The sequence below is a fragment of the Notamacropus eugenii genome, chromosome 3 (genome assembly GCF_028372415.1).
Source record: "Notamacropus eugenii isolate mMacEug1 chromosome 3, mMacEug1.pri_v2, whole genome shotgun sequence".
NCBI classification, from domain to species: Eukaryota; Metazoa; Chordata; class Mammalia; order Diprotodontia; family Macropodidae; genus Notamacropus; species Notamacropus eugenii.
Window position 1 is genome coordinate 426,505,395 of NC_092874.1, and position 22,403 is coordinate 426,527,797.

Here is a 22,403-nt window from a genome sequence, read left to right on the forward strand (position 1 = left end):
TTAAGAGTGAAATCACAGGGGCAGGGTTGCTTGGCCTTGGAAAGCAAAACTAGGAGCACCAAAGAACAGAGCTTTAAGGCTTGTACATCACCGTTGTCTATTTCCTTGTCCTCACAAACACCTTGGCCGATACCATCTGTACCATCTCATCTCCTTATCATAGCTCTAGAAACTGAGGCTAAGATGCCAGTCAGGACCTGAGCCTACTTTCATCCTCTCCTTGATGTTTGAGTCCAAGGTTCTTCTTGCTTCTTCACACTGTCTACTGCCACATGTAACGTGGAGAGTTTAATTCTGGCTCACATTTTCTAACCAGAATTCTTAAAACTCAATTTAGTGCAAATATATAAAGGGCAGTTTGGGGAGGTGCTGGGTTCCCAATCACTGGAAGTCTTCAAATGGAATTTGTGTTTTTCCTTCATTACCAAAGAAGACCACGCCATCAGGGAAATGATGACATGACTTGCACTTGACTTCGTTTTGAATGAGGGAGGGCTGTGCAGGTCACCAGCCTCACTTCTCCTCCAGAGCCATCTGAATCCAGTGACCAGATATTCATCAGGATGACTGGAGATGACCCAGGATGAGGCAATTGGGGTTAAGTGACTTGCCCAAGGTCACACAGCTAGTGAGTGTCAAGTGTCTGAGGTGAGATTTGAACTCAGGTCCTCCTGACTCTTGCCCTAGTGCTCTATCCACTGTACTACCTAGCTGTCCCTAAATGAAATCTGCACGATTCCCAGCAGAGATGTTTGTTGGAAAAGGGCTAGGACTACATAATGTCCGAGGTCTTTTCTACCTCATTCATGATTCAACTTGGGCTTAAAGCTACCTTGGTAACACCACAAAGCAGGGTATTAATCTAAAAACTAAGTATTCACTATTCTGGCACGTTGCCTTAAGACAGACTCACTTCAGTATAACCTAAGTTCAGCACTGGAAAAAAATGAACAAGTCATTTTTAAAATACAGAAAATGAAGAATACTCCACAAATGACCAAGACTTGTCTTTATATATATAACATGAAAGCTGAAGTGTGGTGCTAACCTAGACTTGTCTTTATATTTTGAAGATGGCAGTTCACTAACTTTCTGATTTAGCATTCTAACCAAGTTTTGTTCCCTTCACTTGCCCTTCTTGGAAAGAAACAGGACAAAAGCAAAGAGGACACCAACGTAGGGAACTGTAAAACGTTTCTTTATTCATGGCTTGTTTCCATTCCTCCGTTATGCCATCATTTTCCTTATCAATAAACCTCCCAAGGTGGCTGAGTGCTGGCTCCAGTTTGCACACTGACTGTTACACAAGGCTGGCTCAGCCTTACAGATTTGGAGACTTGGCAGTTAGATAGTAAAGATGCTTTGTAATCTGCCGATGGCAAGGATGCATAACTAATGGTACCAGTAAGTGTATGCGGAGGAGTAGCCTTAAACCAAATAATAAGCCCAAACAACTATTTGAAGGACAGTTCAGTTGTCATTCCGCATCTGCACCCTCAGTGATCAGTTTCTGCTGCGTAGCATGGGACTGAGCAGGAAGAGAGAAGGGAATACAGAAAGAGATCTAGCAGGAGTTGAGAAGATCTTTAGCAATAGAAGGCAGTATCAGCAAAGCTCAGTGTCTGTCGAGGACGGACAAGGATCAGTGTCTCAGATGCACTTCTACGTTCCTATGTGGGCCTGGACATAGTCACACTGTGGACTAGAAAAGTCAAGAGATTTGGACTCTTGTTCTGGATCTAAAAACTTTCAACCAGACCTTGTGTAAATCCCATCATCTTTTCAAACCTCAATGTCCTCTCTAAAATGGAATAGGTAATTCCAAAAGTCAGCTCTGGTTCTAGAATTCCATCACACCCACACTACTGTTGGGTCTTCAAAGTCAAATATTTGGCTTTCATGCTTGTAACACTACAGTGGATTGTCAACAATTCAACACCCAACCACCACCATAAATCAAATCCAAATGATTGGCAAAGATAAGCCTTATGAGTCTAAGATCTCAGACATGCGTTAACATTAACATTGCCCTTTTGAGCAGAAACTAGACCTGACTTGGAGCTAGCTGAAATATAGGGTGTTACAAAAGTCTCTGTGCAGTTTTAAGCTATCAAAATTTAATACTTTTAACATATTACAACTTTTATTATATTAAAAGTGTTAAACTTTAAAGCTTAAAACTGTGCAGAGACTTTTGGAACACCCTGCACTATGTATAAAACACTCTACCTGTGGTGGCAGTTCCCCCTTAGAAGCAACCAGCTGTAATCTCTGGGCCCACTCCATTTTAGGCAGAGCACCACTGTCCATGACACCAGACTGACACCGTTCCTTTGTTCTCTCATTTTGCAGGATGCATAACAGCTCAAGCACCACATCCCAGTCCTGGGTTCTCTCCTTCCTTCCAGATTTTCCTTCCAAGGAAAATTTCATCTCTGTAGCCACCAAAAGTCTTCCTCATTTCCTAGTTCAACAAATTAGATAGACCCTAGAGAACTTTGCCAACAAATCTTTCCTTGTGCCCTCTACATTAATCTCTCCGGCTTTCCTTAAATATCCCCAGCTTTGAAAACGTCTTAATTCCTGCAGTTCATTTGGTAGTTGAGGACGGAAAGTTTTTGGACACAATTTTTAAGACTTAAAAAATAATATTGGACCAATATATGAAAAAAGTAGATTTCAAAATCCTGATCTTACTATCTTGTCTAAGTTTATCCCTTTTCCCATAATGGGCAATACTGGTTTATTACAGAACCCAATTCCCTGGTTTCTTTTCATTCACACTGCTTGTGTTTGGTCCTATGTACAATTTTTTTTTTTTTAAAAAAGGTCTAAAAATACAAGTAGGGTAATGTTTTAATCTTCCTATAAAATAATATGTATGATGGAACTGGCTATGAAAATTGGGTGACTTTCCTTCTGTGCCCAATTACTTGCTGAAATATTTCCTTTTTGGAAATATTTTTTGAGAGGGTGGAGGTGAAAGGGGCAGGTTGGAAGACTCAGGAGAAAATGATATGACTGGAATGATAAATTGGAAGCATCAGGATAAGATATGTAAATGCCACTTAGAGGGTTCTCAGACACAGCTCTGAGCTAGAAAGGTTATTCTAGAAAAATTAGGTTTCAATATATCTCCAGAGAGATAGAAACTGACTGCTTAGTCCAGCTAGGCTCAACTTCTTAAAGCAAAGGAACTAAGTCATTGAGCACGTAGGAAGCAAGGACATGCAGTTTTGGGTATTTTAGTCCTCAAAGTTCAATTAGTGTAGCCACGGTGATGACAATGAGAGGGACATGAAGAGAGGGAGAGGAAGAGGGAGAGGGGGAAGGGGAGAGGGGAGGAGAAGGAGAGAGGGAGGGAGAGGGAGAGGGAAAGGGAGGGAGGGAGGGAGAGGGAGAGGGAGGGAGAGAGAGAGACAAACAGAGAGAGAGAGAGAGAGAGAGAGAGAGAGAGAGAGAGAGAGAGAGAGAGAGAGAGAGAGAGAGAGGAGAGAGGGAGGAGAGAGGAGAGAGAGAGAAAGGAGAGAGGAGAGACAGACATTGCCAGGCTTGCCAATGCTGCTGTTTACATTTTTCAATCTTAGGCAAGCTATCCTTCTCTTCCCTTGGAAAAGGTGGGCTACCCTAATTAGATTCCTTTTAAAAGGAAAAAAAATTATCTAGAAACAGTCTTACACTAGGTGATAACCTTTCATCAGGTATAACTCAATATTCAGGTCATTTAAGAGAGACACCCTCTGCTAAAATTTCAATCTAATGAATGCTTCCTCCTATCCACCTGAATTTCGAGTCAAATTCCTCCCACCCACTCCCAGTATGAACTGGGTAAGTTTCAATGGTGTTTGTGCTTATAACCAGATTCACAGGTCCCTCTGGGTGGTAGAAACTGTGACTACTACAGCAACACTCAGTGCTGAGAAGACACAAACTCAAGGCATAAGAATTCTTTAAAAAAGTGATGATACTTTGGAAAACTATTCATCATTGACATCAATTATGCTCAGGGGACAAATGTCAAATAAAGAAAATTCCATTTCTACAGTTATTTTTGCTAATGCCAGGACTAAAAACAAGATTCTTGACATTTTCTAGCACTCTGAAAAGTGCACATATGATACAAAAAAGTTGGAATGAAAGACTATTAAACAAAAGTTCTTATACCATGGCATATATGACTCTCCTTCAATAAGAGCTCTTGTAACAAGATCTTGGTTATTCCTTTTCTCTTCTTGGACAATTCAAGAACACTCTCCCTCTTCTAGGTCCATGAAGAAGCAAAGTTTAAAACAAGAGAGCCCCCATGCTGCCAACTTCACTCTGTTCCTTGACAAAAATTTCAAAGTATTGGTAAATGATGGTGACAGCAAGCAGGATTCCTGTTCCAGATCCAATAGCTCCGAGGAAATCTGCTAGGACTGAGAGGGCCCCAATGCACAGTCCACCAAATGCAGCAGCTGTGGGAATGTATCTAGAAGAAGAAGCAGCAATTGGAAGAATGAAAAAAAAAACCCCAACAAAAAAACCCCGCGACTTTTCCTGGCATTCACTTTCATCACCAACAACTTTGCTTTCCTTGATCTCGTAAAAAGAAAAAAATCCACCACACAGCCCTTCCTTCTACATTAATTTTACATGGTTAAAGCTCAGCTGACCTCATCTCTATCCCCTATGCCACTGGACATGCTCAGATTGTGGAACAAAAATAAAGTTTAAGGAGACAGTGATGCCAAGAGTCTATTTTAGGTGCTCTCTAAGACAGTCCATTAAAATAATAGCCCCCAGTTTCATGTTAGAAAGTCCAAAAAAGTATCTACTCCAGAAAAAAATGAGTACCCTTCAAGTACAACCAGAGTCAATTAAATTTCAATGATCATATATCAATGATCTGTGATAGAACCACTGGATAACCTCTCCATAGATGGAGACTGAAACCTCTCTATGACTCAGTAACAATTTTTGAGAGTTACTTTGGCTGAAAAAAATTCATCACACTTATGGCCAACTTGGTGATGAGCCTCTCTCAATTTAATTAGGTGAGTCCTTGGGTGACGGGAATACAATCCGTTATCAGGACTACAAGCAAAAGCCTTTACAGCTCATTAAGATCAGCCAAAGCTTGTCATCCACTAGAAAAGTGTTCAGGAATGCAAGGTCCCTTTCCCATCAAGATGGGATATGAGAGTGAAACCTTATCGGAGACTGGGTGATCATAGCTTAACTAAAAACAAAACAAAACTCAAAGCAAAACAAACAGATATATTACACACACACACATACGTTCTGAATGGCAACGACGGTATCACATTAGCAGAGTCAATGTCTACGATAGGTAAAACTGGTCACTCACCTATTTAGCTCATGGACCATGGAAGTTTCTCTGTGACCTCTCATCACCATCTGCTGCTCCTTTAGCTGTTTTGCAACCTACATGCCACCCATTACAGGAGGAAACAGATTAGTTTCATCCACAAACATAAAATCAAGGTAGAAGAAGTTTTAGTTTAGTAATCTTTTGTTCATAATATTGTAAAAAACAGCAGCAACAACAAAAAACCCAGTACAAACTCAAACTGCTAGAGAAAAGTCAGATGACAAGTATCCATTTTATAAATCTCACTTCTATTTTCAGATCTACTACTAAAATTCAGTGTTTTGCTTTGTGACTCGGGTTACCTTATTTTCACCTACCTGTAATATCTGTATAATGTAATGTTCATAGGATCTTGGGAGCATCTAAGATGGTTGTTTGGACTGCAAACTACTTTTCTACACTCTAGTTAAAAATGAAATGCTACACATTTTATTAGTCATACCTACTATCTAGTATCAAATGAAATAATGCCTTCAACCGATGTGTGACTTACATCTTTGGCTGAGGAGCCTGAGACTTCAATCCATGTTTTGGAAAAGAATGCGCATGAACCCAGCATGAATACTATGTACACAACTGCATGCACAGGGTCTTCTAACACAGAGCCAAAAGATTCTGGGGGTGACAGGTAATAGCAAAGGCCACCAACTGGATAAGCACGAGCTGGTCCCCCAGAAGAAGTATCCTAGAGACAATAAAAAGCAAGTTAATGTTATTCAGTTAAATCTTAGTACTCAAACTTGCAGTCAAAACACTGTTCAGAACAGATAAATAAGGACTCTGAATTGAATTAGAAATATTTCCAAATTTCAATTGTTGTGGTAGGAAAAAGAGTCTACTAGGGTTTCCTCCTCCTCCCCTACTTAAAAGCACTGGATTTTTTAAAGCAATATATTTAGGAAAGAATTATATGGGCGAAAATACTTGGTAATACGTAATCCCAAAGCCACTTAGGTCTGGCAGGTAATCATAGAATGTTCACATACAAAAAACCCCAAAAAGAGATCTGGTAAAAGAAACATCTACTTACGGACCAGGTGCCCAAAAGGCTAACCAGTAAGTTGCCACTGAAGCGAGCGGACAACATCTGGGAAATGACGTACAGGTTAGATACGAGAGCAGACTGAAGGATGATGGGAATGTTGGAAGTGTAGAATAGCTTGATGGGATAGGTGTTGTACTGACCGCGGTAACGTGCTGACTTGATGGGCAGGTCAACTCTGAAGCCCTAGGGAGTCAAACAAAGCACATTTGTCCTTTACCATCGAGTCTTTGGATTATTATACACAACCATACATGACATGTAGGACCTTTTGACCAAGAGTTCCTTGTATTGCTGAAAAAGAAGGAAGGAAGGAAAGGGGAAGGAGGAACAGAGATAGTGCTAAGTACAAGCATAGCGATTTCACACCCAACAGCTTCTTTGAAAATATTTGTTTATAGTTAAAATCTTGCCCTGAGGACTCCTAGCTACCAGAAGAAGAGGACTAAAAGGTTTGCAACTGTCCTTCACCATCTACTAAAAACTATCACAATATCATACAATTACAGGATTTTAAAGTTAGGTAAGAAAAGGGAAGTTAAGTGATTAGTGGTCCATAGGCAGTTAAGTGTCAGAGTCAGGAATGAAATCTAGACAGAGCCTTCTCTCCACTGCCCCATCCCACAGCCTGCCACCACACTAAGAAGGGCTTGTGGGGCCTTCGAGAACCCTTTTCCTTCCAGTCTCAGGTCAATGACACTTTATTAAGCCATTTTTTCTTCCTATTGTCTCAATGTGTCCACCATAGTGTTCCTTTGCATTCTCTCCTTCCTGTAGTATAACAAAGGTTGAATTTTTCTATTTGTGTTGCCTCCTCCAAAACTGTAAGCCCTTTAAGAACAGAGACTGTATCTTTTAGATTTTTTAACCTTCTCTCAATGTCTATAGGGCTCTGCAAAATAGGGTCCTTAATAAATCATTAATGATGTCGTTACCCGTATCTGTAAAGCATTAAGGGGTCACTTACCAATATCACAAATCCAACAGTAGTAGCAGTGTTAGAGTCAGGGAAAATTCTTCAGAAATTTCAGAAGTAAATTCACAAATACAGACATATACATATATGTGTACATATACACACATACAAACAAACATATACAAACCAAATGTTCTGTGTGTGTGTGTGTGTGTCTGTGTGTGTGTGTGTGTGTGTGTGTGTGTGTGTGTGTGTGTGTGTTTACCCTTCGTTGCTGAAGGAGACCATGCCATCAGAGAAATCATGACATGACTTGCACTTGACTTTGTTTTGAGTGAGGGAGGGCTGTGCAGGTCACCAGCCTCACTTCTCCTCCAGAGCCATCTGAATCCAGTGACCAGATATTCATCAGGATGACTGGAGATGACCCAGGATGAGGCAATTGGGGTTAAGTGACATGGCTAGTGAGTGTCAAGTGTCTGAGGTGAGATCCTGACTCCTGCACTTTTCTATCCACTGCACCACTTCGGGCTTTGATGGATGTTATGATCTTCATCACTTGGTGTATTAAAGAGCTGAAAGCTGTGTTATAACAAATCGTTTTTTACAACCCCTGAACTGATCCCCCCATCCCACCAATTTTGTCCCACTAAGGCAGCTACACTTTATTTTATGATGTTTACCTTCCTGCTTGGGGTATTCAAGTTCAAATTTTACTTAGGAACACACTCGATATTTGTGTACAGATTTCAGTGTTTCAGCCATCGAAATTACTGACATTAAGAACACTGCATTTAAAAAGTCAACTGCTGTGACAGGTGTGGAAAAACACTGTGACAAAGGTACTGTATCTCTAACCAAATGCCCTGCCTTCTTGTGTCTTATTCCTTGCTGTTTGTGTGAAGAGACTTGACCCACACCTTAGACTGGGATTGTTCTATTAACTAAACAAAGGAAACCTGTTTCAACCTGACCACAATGCTTCATTCTCTCGCTAAGCTCTCTGTCCTGTGGCACTTAGCTGTGTCAGTGTTCCTGAACTAATTTTCAGTCTGATTCCCTTTAAGAAACTTCTGTAGACAAAATATGCAACTATAAAGACGGAGAAGCAAATCAAACTGCAGAAGTCAGTTCAGATTCTTACGCACAAAGAGGTTACAAAGTTGTAACCACAGAGTTAAGAGTACAGGAATGACCTACTTAAAGACAAAGATATTTCCTATCTTATCACTTTCCAAGTCTAGGCCAGTCTAAATGTATACTTTTCCTTGTTCCTCCAGGAATTTTAAGATTGAATGACAATTCCCAAAAGACCTGACCTTTGTATTGTCACCACAGACTTGTCTGGAGTTGAAATGACCTTCCAGAGATCTAATTCAAATCCTTCATTTAAGACAAGTGAGTACAGGCAAATCAGGGCTTCTTACACTTTTCCTCTCTCTACCCACAGTTGAAGAATCACCTGTTTAAAGCCACAAAACTAGCCAGTAAGTGAGTTACCAGAAATTATCCAGGTTTCCTGACTCTAGGACACCATGCTCTTTCTATTTTACTTTTAGGAAAAGCAGTGTGGTAAGGCTAAGGGGTTTCTAACCCTTTAATTTGACTGCATCAAGAGGCTCCAATTTGGCTCTAACTCTATTCTGGCTTAGTCACACACTTTCTGATGGATATTCTTTTGCAGAACAAAGTAGGCACGCTGAATTTGTGTAGAAGGACATCACAACTGATAATCAGATCAACAATACTGCTATTATGGCTTCCTCCAGAATCCTTGTGATGCCTATTTTCCCTTCCTTGGCCACAAATCCTTGCTCCCTAGCCCCATTCCTGTTGGCCCAATTTCTCCTGCACTCTGACCCCATTCTACCTTACCCTTTCATTGTGACCCTAAGAACATTTCTTGTTGTTTTTCTGTCATGTTTGTGACCCAAGTTAGGGTTCTCTTGGCAAAGATACTGGAGTGGTCAGCCATTTCCTTTTCCAACTCATTTTACAGATGAGAACTGAGGCAAATTTGGTTAAGTGACTTGTCCAAGGTCATATAGCCAGTAAATGTCTGAAGCTGAATCTGAACTCTGGCCCTTCTGACTCCAAGGGCTGGCACACTTTCCACTGCGCCACCCAACTTCCCCTAGAACTCCTGTGCTACTGTTAAACTGCCCTTTACCTAAGACTTCAATGGAAATTACTTTGTACTTACTATGGTATTTAACTTTCTGTGTACGTTGTTCGTAAGCACCCTGAAGGCAAGGACTGCTTTAACACAATGGCTGACACACAGCAGCACTTAATGTTTTATTGAATATAATATCCTCATTCAGCTAAATGGGGGTGGGATGGAAGAAAGGGGAGAGGAGAATCAGTCACATCTGTAACTGAGTCACACTCAGTCTCAAAAACTTGGCTGAGTGACTGTATTTTTCACTTTTCAACCATTTAGGCAGTATGGAAATGTCTATTATGTCATTTCTTGGTAATGATGAATTTGTAGTAGTGAGGGAACACACCAAATTTGGTGATTAATAAAGGCCAAGAAGCTGACTTCATATTATCCAATATTAACCTGAGAAGTAGTCATGGCACTGATGATAGAGAGCCCACTTTGCATGCAGAAGACTCAGGTTTCAACCCACCTGAAAAGGACTGGGACTCTGTGACTCTGGGCAAGTCATAACTTCTAAATGCTCTCAGAAAACTCTCTAAGATTGTAAATTGCAGAGCAGGTACAGATTTATATTAGAGGGAGGGTTCTCATCAGGAATTCCCTAAACCAAAGAAATCACATATCCCATCTGACCCCCCTCTGACCTCAAACCTTAAGGTTCATATGGATAAGTCCAATTAAGTGAAATTCTTAAGATTTCATTTGGAACACTCTCATGAATCCATCATGAGAACTTGCAACCCAATCTAAGTACCCAAAACAAACTGAGAATCCCAAGATAGGATCTGGACTAACCTGAAAATAGATAACAACTGCAAATACAAAGATGGTGGCGATCAGATTCATGAGATTGGGGAGGTTTTGACGGTAGAAGGCTTCTCGAAGGGCCCGAACTTTATCTGTTCGTGTAGCCAGAAGATGGAACAATGCAATGATGGCGCCTTCAAATTCCATACCTAACATAAAGAAAGAGTAACATAATGCTTATTTTCCTCCTAAAAATGACTGATTGTATTTTATTCCTCCCCTAATTTCACCACTCTCATATGTGCCTCCTCCTCTGCTCTGACCTGGACACCCCCAACCTAGACACTAATGTAACAGCCTGCTGGTGGGGGGTGCCTGGCTCCAGCACATCCTCCCATAAGTTGTGAAATTGGTCTTTACAGGTCTGACCATGTCACTCCCAGGACTACCTCCTTCTACCTCCAGGACTACATACAAATTCCTGTTTAGTTTTTCAAGCCCTTTATACCCTCATTCCTTCTTCCATTTTCAGTCTTCTCACGACCTGCCCCCTCTACACAGTCTGCAATCCAGTCATCCCCAGCTCTAGAATGTCCTCCCTTGTCTCTGCCTTCTGGTTTCCTTTAAGCCTCAGCTAAAATCCTACCTTCTGTAAGGACCCTTCCCTGGTTCTCCTCGATGCTGATGCCTTTTCTTGGAGACTGCCTCCAATCAGCCCTGGATATATTCTGTACGTACACAGCCACCTGCATGTTGCAAACACCAGAGCTCCTTGAGAGGAGGGGCTGTCTTGTGCCCTTTGGCATGTCCCTTACACTTCACCCAGTGCCTGGCACAAAGGAACGCTTATTGACTGAATGATTTTCTACTTTTGCTGCTTCTATTTTTCACCATCTATTCCCTCTTTTACTCTTGAATTGGCTCTTACTCTGCCACTGAAATGCCATCTTTAATGTAAAATGATTTCCTCCTGAGTAAAATCAATTGACTTTTATCAGGTCTCATTTCCTTCATTTGTAGTTGACAATGCTGGTCACTTTAAAAAAAATAGTATCACAGACTATTAAGGGTGGAAGACACTTTAGGGATCACTGAGCTCAACTCAGTGAGTCAACCGCATGACTGTGCCTTCAGTTTTTGTTGTGGTGCTCTTTCCTCACTTGGCTAGTTCAAATCTCTAATTGTGCAGTGCCCCCCCTCCTTTTTTTTTTCTTTAAAATATTCACTAACCACATTCACTCCACAATCCCATTACAGCTTCAGTGGTCACTTGTAGAGAGATGGCTCCCACATCTCTCTTCACATTCCTGACTTCACTTTCTCTTCAATCCAAACCTTCAGCTAAAAAAGCTCTTCTTACTGATGCCTTGCTAACACCCATCAGTGAATGTGTCAGAAACCAAGCTATATCCCAACCAGATTCCTGACCCTCAGAGATCTCCATGACCTTAACAAGGCTACCATCTTCCTGGTTCTTTTAGCTCGTCTCTTCCCTTCACTGGAAGCCCCCCCCCCCCCCCCCTCAACTTTTCCTCCACCATCAATGTATCCTGTGCTTCCTCCCAGAAGCCCTGCCAAGAGCCCCTCAATGCTTCACCTCTGCCACAACTACTACAGCCTACCTCTAGCTGACGACCCTCTCCATTGCCACTTCCACCCACTGCCTGGTTTTTTAGACCTTTCTTCCATCCATGGCCTTCTCCAACTCCTTTCCTATCACTTCTCCAGTGTCATCCTGACACTGTGCCACCTTTCCTTGATAAAGCTAACATCACTATTGTGAACATAAGCTACTTCATGGCTCAGCATATGTGATCCTTGTCTTCTAAAACACACTACCTTTCCTGTACCCTTGCTACTATCTGCTTCAGAGCTCGTTTTCTTGAAAATCTATTTTTAAAATCCAGGAAACATCTCTTCATCAGCTGTACCTAACCTTCATTTCTCCACTCAAAGCTTCTCTTAGTACACAATCTGTTTGATTAAAAAAAAAAAAGTTTCTTTGTTTTATATCTCACTAACTAGATTAGAAGCATTGTGAGTAAGGCCAGGACAATGTCCCCAGCATTCAGCAGACACAAGACACTTAAATGTTGTCTCTCTGCTTCCAATAGGATTCCATGGAGTTGACGAAACAGTTATGGTTACACAGTTATTAAAATCTAATTTGTTTACAGGATTCCCCTCTTGCAGCACTGAGAAATATTTGAAAAGTCCTCTGTTTCAATGCAGATGATTTTAGCAGTTGTCTTGGCACACAAAGTACTGTCAACAGGGAAGGGGATATGTGGAATGCACATTAAAAACAACTCAAGCAAGAAAAATGGTGAACATTGGGTTTTTACCTCGGCCAGTGTTGACAGTGGTAGGACTGAATGCTTTCCACACGATGGTTTCACAGATGTTGGTAGCAATGAAGAGAGAGATACCAGAACCAAGACCATAACCTTTCTGCAGGAGCTCATCCAAAAGCAGGACAATTAATCCAGCCACAAAGAGCTACAATGGTAAATGGAAAACCAAAGTCAGGAGCAGATTTCTCACATCATTCATCACAGGCACTGTCTTGCCTTTCACCAAAATTAGGTTACTGTGGCACCGCCATTAAGGGCTAAGATGAGATCTTCCCAGCTTAGTGGACTCTCCTAAGAACTTCCTTTTCAGATGTGTCTAAGAGCAAACACAGGGACTTCAGAGGTCCCTTCAATAAGATGGTCCCATTTCTGTACTATCTAGACTTGCTGTGTGGAAATGATGAGCATGAAGGATCATTTGAAAAGGAAGAAAGAAATTATATTCTAGCAAAATAATTACCTGAATGGTGATCAGGAGGCAGATCCCAGCACCCATTTCAGAGGGGTCTCCATACATTCCAGTCATTACATACACAATAGATTGGCCAATAGTAATGATCATGCCGAATACTGTAAACCAAAGGAATATTATATCACAATTCACAAGGGTAGTCAAGGAAGGTAGTAACAGTTCGATACTTAAATTAAGGCTCCCAATTATCCCTATGATATTAGCTTTAAAGCATGCCATTAATATGCATGTTAAATCAAAGCTAACAGAACACCTTCAAAGAAAAGCAAACCTACTTCTAATTTAATTTTTGCTATTCAAAAGGAAAATTAATTTAAGGAATTAGTAAAGAAAAAAAATTAAAACAAAAGCACAGAAACGTTTGGAAATTTCAGAGCCCTGCTGTCACACCAGTGAGGTAGCCTGCTTTAGAGCAAAGAACACTGAACTGGGAACCAGAAGAACTGGGCTCAAGACTTGGCTCTACCACTTATTAGTTTTGTGGTTCTGGACAATCACTCAGCATCTTTGTTTCCTATCTATAAAGTAGGATGCTATATTTTCTATCCTATGGAGCCATGGATTAAAATGAGAACTTTTGTGGAAGTACTTTGTAACTGTAAAGTGTTATATAAATGAATGCTAGGAGAAGGGAAGGGAGTGAGCATGTATATAGTGCGTAATGTGTACCAGGCACTGTGCTAAGTGCTTTACAATTAACCTTGAAGATAGGTGTTGTTATCCCCATTTCACAGTTGAGGAACGAGGCAGAGCCCAAAGTCACTCAGCCAGTACGTATCTGACGTCAAATCTGAATTCAGGTCTTCTTGACCCCAGGCTATTTGAGAAGCCACTAACCTATGGTCAAAAGGCTGGCTCTCTGGTCATTTGGCAACTGGATAGCCTATAAGGTGGGCCTGAGGTTTCAACTCAAGCTTAATCAGAGGGCAACTGTCCAAGCTAATGGGTAGTGGGTACTGAATGAGAAGACTACTGAATAATAATATTCTTTTTCTAAGGTTCAATACAATGTTTTCAGGGGAAAAACTGACTCTTTAAGAGACATCAACTTACTTTTCAAATTTCTCTCCTACAGAGTTATTTTAACTTAGTGGAAACTTTTTACTTTGAGGCCATCTTCTTTTCTTGTACATCATTATACTCTCATTGTTAGAAACAATGGTGTGCTGACAGTCCTCCTGCTTCCAGAGAACTAGACAGACTATCAGGTTTATGGCTTCAATTGCAGACTATTTTGTCACCTGATTTCCTTTTTAATCCCAAAGCTCTAGTCAAGTACAATTCTAAGTTTGATCTTCTTTGTAGCTTTGCTGCAGGGTTGTTTGCCTGGCATTAAACTCTTCAGGAAATTGACATAAAGAGGACTGCAGGCATTTCAACAATGATGATCATAAACAGCAGCTCAGTTACATGGTACTTTACACTCTATAAAGCATTTATAGGGAAACTGAGGCTGAGGGATGATCATTTTCTCACAGTCACCCACCCAGCAAATGTCACAGTGAAAACTTAAACCTATTCACTTCTAATTCCAAAATCAGTGGTCAGTGTCTTTCACAGTCAATTCAAGAAACCATTCAATGTTTCAAGGCAATGAATCAGGCCTAATTATACTCTCAATCAGAATTTTAAAACTATGTCCTCACATATATATGTATTTTGAAAAGGTGTCACACATTAAGTTGGTAAATTTCCATCCACAAAGTGGACTACCTTATGGCACAGGAAGAGGTACCAAACCGTGGCCACTCATCTTTCTATCGTTTACTAGAGTATAATAAAACTGAAACAACTTGTGCAATCCTCTGCTATAAAAATATATGCCGGCCAAACAATAGTAAATAGAATTTCTAACTGCCAATCACATTCCTGTCAACAGCACAAGGTCAAGGCTAATGCTTCTGATTACTGATTACAGCTCATGATAAGGCAGACTGTCAATAAGCTACTCATGAGGACATGGACAATCTTTTTTGGCTAAAATAACTTTGTTTGCACAGCTAAAAAGGGAAGAAGGAAACAAGCATTTATTAAGTACCTACTATGTGTCAGGAACTATGCTAACTGCATTACAAACATCTCATTTGATCCTCACAACAACCCTAGGAGGTAGGTGTTACTGTTATCCTCATTTTACATTTGAGGAAACTAAGACAGCAGCTATGACATGACTTGCCCAAAGTCACGAAATTAACAAATGTCTGAGACTGGACTTGAACTCGGGTTTTCTTTGGGCAGCTAGGTGGTGCACTGGATAGAAAGCCAGACACAGAGTCAGAAAGACTCATTTCTGTGAGTTCAAATCTAGCCTCAGACACTTACTAGCTGTGTGACCCTGGGCAAGTCACTTAGCCCTGTTTGAATCAGTTCCTCATTTGTAAAAGCAGCTGTAGAAGAAAACTGCAAACCACTCCCATATCTTTACCAAGAAAACTCCAAAAGACATCACAGAGTCAGACATGACTGAACAACAACAAAACTTCCTGGCTCCATGCTCCTTACTCTATAAATCAATTAATCAACCCTTCTTCCCCCCAGAAGTATAATGCCTTTAAGTGCTCCAAATCTAAACAACATTCTATTAAGCTACTATGGAGTATTTGGATGATAGGATTCAAGCATTAGAAAGCTAAGAGATTAAGGAGGTAAGTCTATCTTAAAGAAAAACATTGCTCTGACTGCTCAAACTTTTGTTTCTTATTGACTTTATGTTCTCAGTTAGAAACCCATGAATATCCACAATGTCACCTACACTTCTGGGCACCATTGAAAAGAGCACGGTCTTTTGGGGTGTCACCCACTTCAATTATCTTCGCCCCAGCCAGAAGCTGCATGATTAGGCCAGAGGTAACAATGGGAGATATACCCAGCTCCATCAGCGTGCCTGCAAGACAATGAGGGAGATCAAACATTTTTCATTATCCAAAGAAAGATGTCAAATATGGACAAAGTGAACTGGTAATGCTTGATTCATTCCTATTCACCACAGTTATATAAATACAACATTTCTGGGTTGAAAACACATAGGTAACATCATTTAAATCCAAGCAAAAATAATGCTGAAATACTAACTATAAAGTCAAATCCAATTCATTGTGGAAATCCTGCCAGGCAATGTCTCATTCTGTTAGAGAATCACATGGTCTCTAGGCAGACCCATGCATTTAAATTCACAACAGATTCATTCTGGTTTTGTTGAGATAAGAAAGGTTTACCTCTTCATCTGTTATTTAAAAGGATAACATTCAAATAGTTCGAGACAGGAATGGGTGTCTATACAATTGTATATAGAACTGTGAATAAATCTTTACCTCCGATTATACTAAAGTGAGCTGTACCACCAACTGATACTGTTTTTTTTTTTTTTTTACAAACTAGTTAATCAAATACATCAGCAGGAATACATAGCTACCCACCCAACTCCACCATATGTAACTGTAGAGATTACACAGAAAAAATGCCACAGATTTTAGACTCATATGCATAACCTATAGATATGAAAAAGATGCAGCTGAGAAACAAATTACACATTCTCTCGTGGGTCACCTTATCAAAATGTAGGGAAGACAGGTAGGAATTTCATCGTTTCTCTTATGCAGGCATATTTTAAAAATCCATCCTGCTTCTCAGCATTTTTTCCCCTTTCATACATGGTCTTATCTTGTTATTACAAAATGCATACAAATGCAATCCAAAACAATCTGGTGCCTCAGTGTTGACTTGGACAGTTTATAAATGTAGTCAATGTGGCACATTGTTCCTTTATAACCGTACTCTCCAATCCATATTTTCCATAAAGACTGTCTATACCACAGAAAGAAGTTCAAATTTATAGCTAAATTCATCATGCACCAAACAGACAAAGCACACAGAATTGGTTTGCTACCTCTGTTAGAGGCCAAGATCACCCTCATCCAATAGAAAGGATCAGCTGAATCTGACGACATGATACCAAACAGAGGAATCTGGAGAAAGGCAGAGACGGAGAAAGGGTCAACACTTAGTTCACCCCCCAACATTTCCCTTATCCTCAAATTTTTACCACACTAAATATTGAAACTGAACTCACCTGGCAACATACTAAGAAGATAAAGAGTGTGATAGCTGTCCATAATACCTTCTCTTTAAACTGGATCTACAGAAATAACAGTGAAAAGCTTTAGTAAGCAAAAATATTTTTCACAGTAGCAAGTCTAATAAAAATGAATGGAAATCAAATTCTTTCTTTTCTCCTTTAATATGAGAAGACACAAATACAGCTTAAATATCCCAGGCCAGGTTCGTAAATTGTTAATTTTTCAGGATTACCACGATCCTAAAATATTTGAATAGCAAACAATGAATGGACACACTTTTTAAAAAAATGAATACAGCAATACTTAACAGGGCCATCTCAGTTACAGTACAGACGTGTTACACTGAACTCTGCTGACTGTGAATCAGTGAGAAGTCAGTCTGGATCAGCCTCAGGCACACCTTCATACTACTCATTGAGGAAAAAACGGCTTAAAATAAGCTAATTAAAGAATGAAATGTTTTAACCTACTTGCAAAAGCAACTTTTTGAGGACCACAGAGCAGTCATCACTGTATAGACTGAATGCAAATTAGTTTTATGTGTTCATTAGGACCACCGCTTAGAAACACTGTTAACAATCCACTAAATGACCACATGCACTCAAATCATATAAAATTGCATTTTTCTAAAAATATTCTGATTCAGACTGACCTTCCCCCTCAGTTAGTCTGTACTAATGACATCTCTCTCCTTGTTAGGTTTAAATAGTCTTCTATCAGATCAAGGGACAATGCTTAAAAGACTTCAGTCATCTAGTTTCGGATTTACTGTGGAGTTAACTGCAGAATCAAGATGCCTACACTCACTTGGTAAGAGACAATGATTTGTTAGTCCACTCTGTGGTATGCCCTTCTCTGTAAACGGTCAAGCTTTGACTTAATTTATAATAGAGAATGGGCACACCTTATGTTACAGCAGAACAGTCTTTTCCTGTTGGTGAATATACCCCTCTCCCTCCCTTACGCCTCAATCCCTCCATTAGTTCTTAAATGTAAATTTGCAATAGGCAACGTAATTTCAGACTAACTGATATGGTATCAGGCTTTTATGAAAATGTTTCCATATGGGGAGATTCTCACAAGGATGTCAACTTGAAAACCCTTAGAGCTAGAACTAAATTATACATCAGGTCAACACTTGACTGAGAGGCAAATTAGGGATAATTTATGCCCTATGTTACCCTTCCATTTTGGCCATTTCAAGTCTTTTAGAATCTCCACAATAAAGCAGTCATAAAAAGAAAGGAAATCCAATAGTCATTTTACTACGTCAGGAACTCCAGAAATAGGCTCAGTGAGGAAAGAAATTTAACTATTAAAATGATTTCTAAATTACCTATAGATTTCAATTATTTGTGCAATTTTTATCCCAATGAGAGATGGCTATGGTTAGAAATGAAAAGAAAATTTGACTTCAGGTATTTGGATAAGTAGATGAAATAATTCAATCATATTAGTCAAATAACACAGTACAATAATACACCTCACTTTTAATATAGCACCAACATACCGTGAAGCAACACTAATATTACTCCCAGTAGTTAATAGATAGGAAAACTTGAGCCAAGAGAGGTGAAAGGCCTGACTTGGCCATAGCTACTAAGTGTTAAAAGAGAATGAAAACTTGCTCAGGGGTCCTGACTTTTTGGTCCAGAGCTTTTGCTTGGATTAAGCCAGAAAATCTGGGTTTGAATTCCATCTCTGTTACTAGCTGTACTGATCAGTCACTTAGCCTTTCTGGAATTTAGGTTCCTTTGTAACCAATCAATCAGAAAACATTTACTAAGAATCTACTCTGTGACAGGCATTGTAAAGGGGATGCAAAAGGCGGCAACAGCAGTCCCTGCCCTCAAGAAGCTTACAGTTAATGGGGAAGACAGCATGCAAACAAACATACAAAAAGCAAGCTATACAGAGGATAGAGACAACGGAGAGAAGGCACTGGACTTAAAAGGGGAAGGCTTCCTGTACAAAGCAGGACTTTATTTGGGACTTAAGGGAGGGAGGCTGGGGAGAGCAGTGAAAGGTGGGAGGGGGCTAGCTCACGAAGGGCTTGGAATGCCCATTAGAGCATGTTGTACTCGATCCTGCTGTGAGGCTCCAGGAGCCCCTGGGGTTGACTGAGCAGGGGACCGACACACCCGAGGCAGGCAGACCCCCCAGCGCCTACAGTGTGAGGGGAGGAGGGCCTGTGCCAGGGGAGGGCCTTGGCAACAGCTGGTACACGAGAGACGGTGAGAAGCGCAGGATGAGCCCTAGACTGTGACCCGAGGGGCTGCCAGGATGGTACTGCCCTCCGCACAGGAAGGGGCAGAGGGGATTGTGCACACGGTGACTTTAATGCAGATCTCCGGATAAGTCCGTCACCATTATCCGCACCAGTCACGCCGCTTCAGAGGCACAGACTTGGGGCTCTGGACGTCCCTCTGCGCTCGTGGTCCTCCAACGTGGACACTGGTCAAGGGGCCCACGGGCGTATTGGTCACCCATGGAATGCCAGGTGGGCCGCGAGCGGTCAGGACGTGAAAAAGCAAGCAGAGGAGCAGCAAGGGCACCATCCACACGGCCGCGGCTCCGCGAAGGGGCGGCAGCCACCAGGACCTCGGGCGCCCGGAGAGCCTGGACTGGGAGACGCCGTGCCTCGGCCCGGCCGCCTCTGACTCCGGACCCCCGCTGCCCACTCCTGCCCACTCCTCCATGCCACCCTCGGCAGGCCGGAGAGCCAGCCCCCGGCTCCCTGCCCCCCGCCCCGGGATGCCGACCGGTGGGCAGCTCGGGAGCGGCTGGGGGAGGGGACCCCCACGCCCGCCCTGCGGCCCGGGGGGCCTTACCTTCCTTTCGGGCTTCTGGATCTCGGGGAGGATGACGCAGAAGGGCTTGATGACTTCCAGGAACTTAACTGCGGGAGGGAAAAGAGACAGCGGGGGTTAGGGAGCCGCGAGCCCCGCGGGACGCCGGGTCCGAGGGGGGGGTGGGGCCCACGGGGAGCTGGGCCTCGGGCCCGGCCCGGGGGAGGCCGGCGGCCGGGGGACCCCTGCCTCGGTACTCACTGCCCATGGCGGCGGCGGCGGCGGGCGCTCGAGCTCCGGGGAAGCGACGGGGGCCGCGGCCGAGCCCGCGAGCGGTGCGGCTCAGCCGGCGGGAGACGGAGGCAGAGAGAGCGAGGCAGAGAGAGACACGTCAGTAGTAACGCCGCTCCCTCCGAGCTGGGCGGGGCGGGAAGGGAAGTGAAGGCACCCCGACGGGGCCGCGGGGGCGGGCGGGAGCGAGAGAGGCGGAGGCGGCGGCGCACTCGGGCCCTTCCGCTTCCTGCCACGCACGGGGCTGGCCGGCCGCGGCCAGGCACACTACAGCTCCCGGCATGCCGTGCGGCCCCCCCCCTCCGAAACGCGGAGGCGGGGACGACGCACCTGTGCGAGCGAGAGAGCGCGTGCGCAGGAGCGTTGCAGGATGGGACTTGTAGGCCCTCGCGAGCCTCGTCCGCCTTCCCCAAGGGGGTACGGCTGGGATGCGAGGATGCAGGACACAAGGCTGGGGCTTGGCTTAAGAGCCAAGGTCACAGTTTGGAAATCTTAGGGATAGTTTACTGTGTCCTCCCACCGGAAAAATAAACCTTCCGCAAGACTCAGGGGAGAGGAAATGAAATGTGCTTTTTGGGGGAATCCCTGGAAAGGACTTTCATTCATTCATTCATTCGTTCATTCATTCATTCATGAGCATTTACTGAGCCTGGACCCAGCCCTGTACTACTCGCTAAAGGCCGGAAGATAAAACCCAAATAGTCTTTGAGGTCAAGGAGGTCCCATTCTGCTACAAATTACAGGGCTAAAATAGGATAATAGATTTAGAGTCGGAAATAATCTTAGGGATCAGGTACAGAATGAGTGAAAACAAAATATACACCCCCAGATAGACAGTCTTTGTTAGGAGATCAGAGTGTCCTTCAGCAGGAAGCTCATGAGCTGAGGCTTGGAGCGAAAGAGGGATTCCCAGGGGCAGAGGTGGGCATGGCAAAGGCACAGGGGCTGGTAGGATGCCGTCAATAAGCTATTTGGGATGGAGCGCAGAGTGTGTATTGGAGAATGACGTGGAAAGAAGCCTCAAAAGATAGGATGGAGCTAGAATGTAAAGGGCTTTAAATGCTGAATAGGGGAGTTTGAATCTTATCCTACAAATATTGATTGATTGAAGTTTCTTGAGCCGTGGAAGCGGTATGATTAAGCCTAAGCTTTTACCAATATCACTCGCAGCTGCGTGGAGGATGGTTTGGGGAGAGAAGAGAGAGGTAGCAGAGAGATCAATTAGGAAGCTATTACAATAGTCTGGGACAGAGGGGATGAGAGTTTAAAGTAGGGTGATAGCTGTGTTTGTGGGAAGGAGGGGAGGGATGCAAGAAAGGTTGTAAAGGTAGACCTGACAAGACTCAGAAACTAATTCAATACGGGGGAGAGAGAAGAAGGAATCAAGGATGATTTCAAGGCGGTGAACCTGGGGGGCTGACTGGAAGATATGGAGCCTCTGACACAGTAGCACTCTGTCTGAAAAGACGGAATAGTTCCCAGCTGAGCCTGAGGCTGGAGGTGGTAGAGACTACTGCTGCCCATCAGAGAGAGAGACAAGGAAATCCAACATATTGAAACAGAATGTTCTAAGACCTATGGTCTGTTAGAGTAGAAGTTACTAGGTTTTGTGAAATCTTGACTGTATTTCTACAATATTTAAATTGTTTTTTCCCTTGTTGTTTGCAATATTTTTTCCATATTCTGGGAGTTTTGAAACTTGGTTGTGACATTTCTGTAAGTTTTCTTCCTGGGATCTCTTTCAGGTGGTGAACAATAGGTTTTTTGTTCTATTTTGGCTTTACTCTTTTGTTCTAGAACTTCACGACAGTATTCCTTAATAACTTCTTGTAACATTGTAACCAAATTCTTTTTTTGATCTTAACTTTCAGGTAGTCTAACAATTCTTATATTGTCTCTCCTTTATCTGTTCTCCAGATCAGTTGTTTTTCTAAAGAGATGTTTCAGATTCTTTTCTATTTTTTTCTAATTTTATTATTTGTTGGTGTCTTATAACATCATTCAAGTCCTCTTGCCCAATTCTAATTTTCAAGGAATTAGTTTCTTCCTTAAAATTTTGGACCTCTTTTTCTAATTGGTTAACTTTCTTTTCATAATTTCATAATTTTCTTGGATTTTTTTTCCTAATGTTTCCTTAATCTCTGTTATTTGATTTTTGAATTCCTTTTTTAGTTC

The 22,403-nt window shown here is 42.1% G+C and overlaps 1 protein-coding gene across 1 annotated transcript; it reads right to left on the reverse strand.

Moving 5' to 3' along the window:
* Positions 1-1,177: 1,177 nt before the first annotated feature.
* On the reverse strand, positions 1,178-20,529 carry SEC61A1 (SEC61 translocon subunit alpha 1). Its single transcript, XM_072598321.1, has 12 exons — positions 20,199-20,529; positions 19,980-20,047; positions 17,142-17,207; positions 16,959-17,037; positions 15,825-15,956; positions 13,061-13,170; positions 12,592-12,745; positions 10,295-10,455; positions 6,405-6,602; positions 5,868-6,059; positions 5,351-5,427; positions 1,178-4,471 (listed from the first exon to the last, which is right to left on the reverse strand). Exons 1-12 carry the CDS (start codon positions 20,203-20,205, stop codon positions 4,285-4,287), a joined length of 1,431 nt encoding a protein of 476 aa, XP_072454422.1. The 5' UTR covers positions 20,206-20,529; the 3' UTR covers positions 1,178-4,284.
* Positions 20,530-22,403: the final 1,874 nt, after the last annotated feature.

Coding starts and splice junctions, on each gene's coding strand:
- SEC61A1 (XM_072598321.1), bottom strand. Junction 13,171..15,824: donor TTTCAATGGTGCCCAGAAGT/GTAGGTGACATT, acceptor TTTGGTTTACAG/TATTCGGCATGATCATTACT. Junction 6,603..10,294: donor CAGTTGTTATCTATTTTCAG/GTTAGTCCAGAT, acceptor TTGACTCCCTAG/GGCTTCAGAGTTGACCTGCC.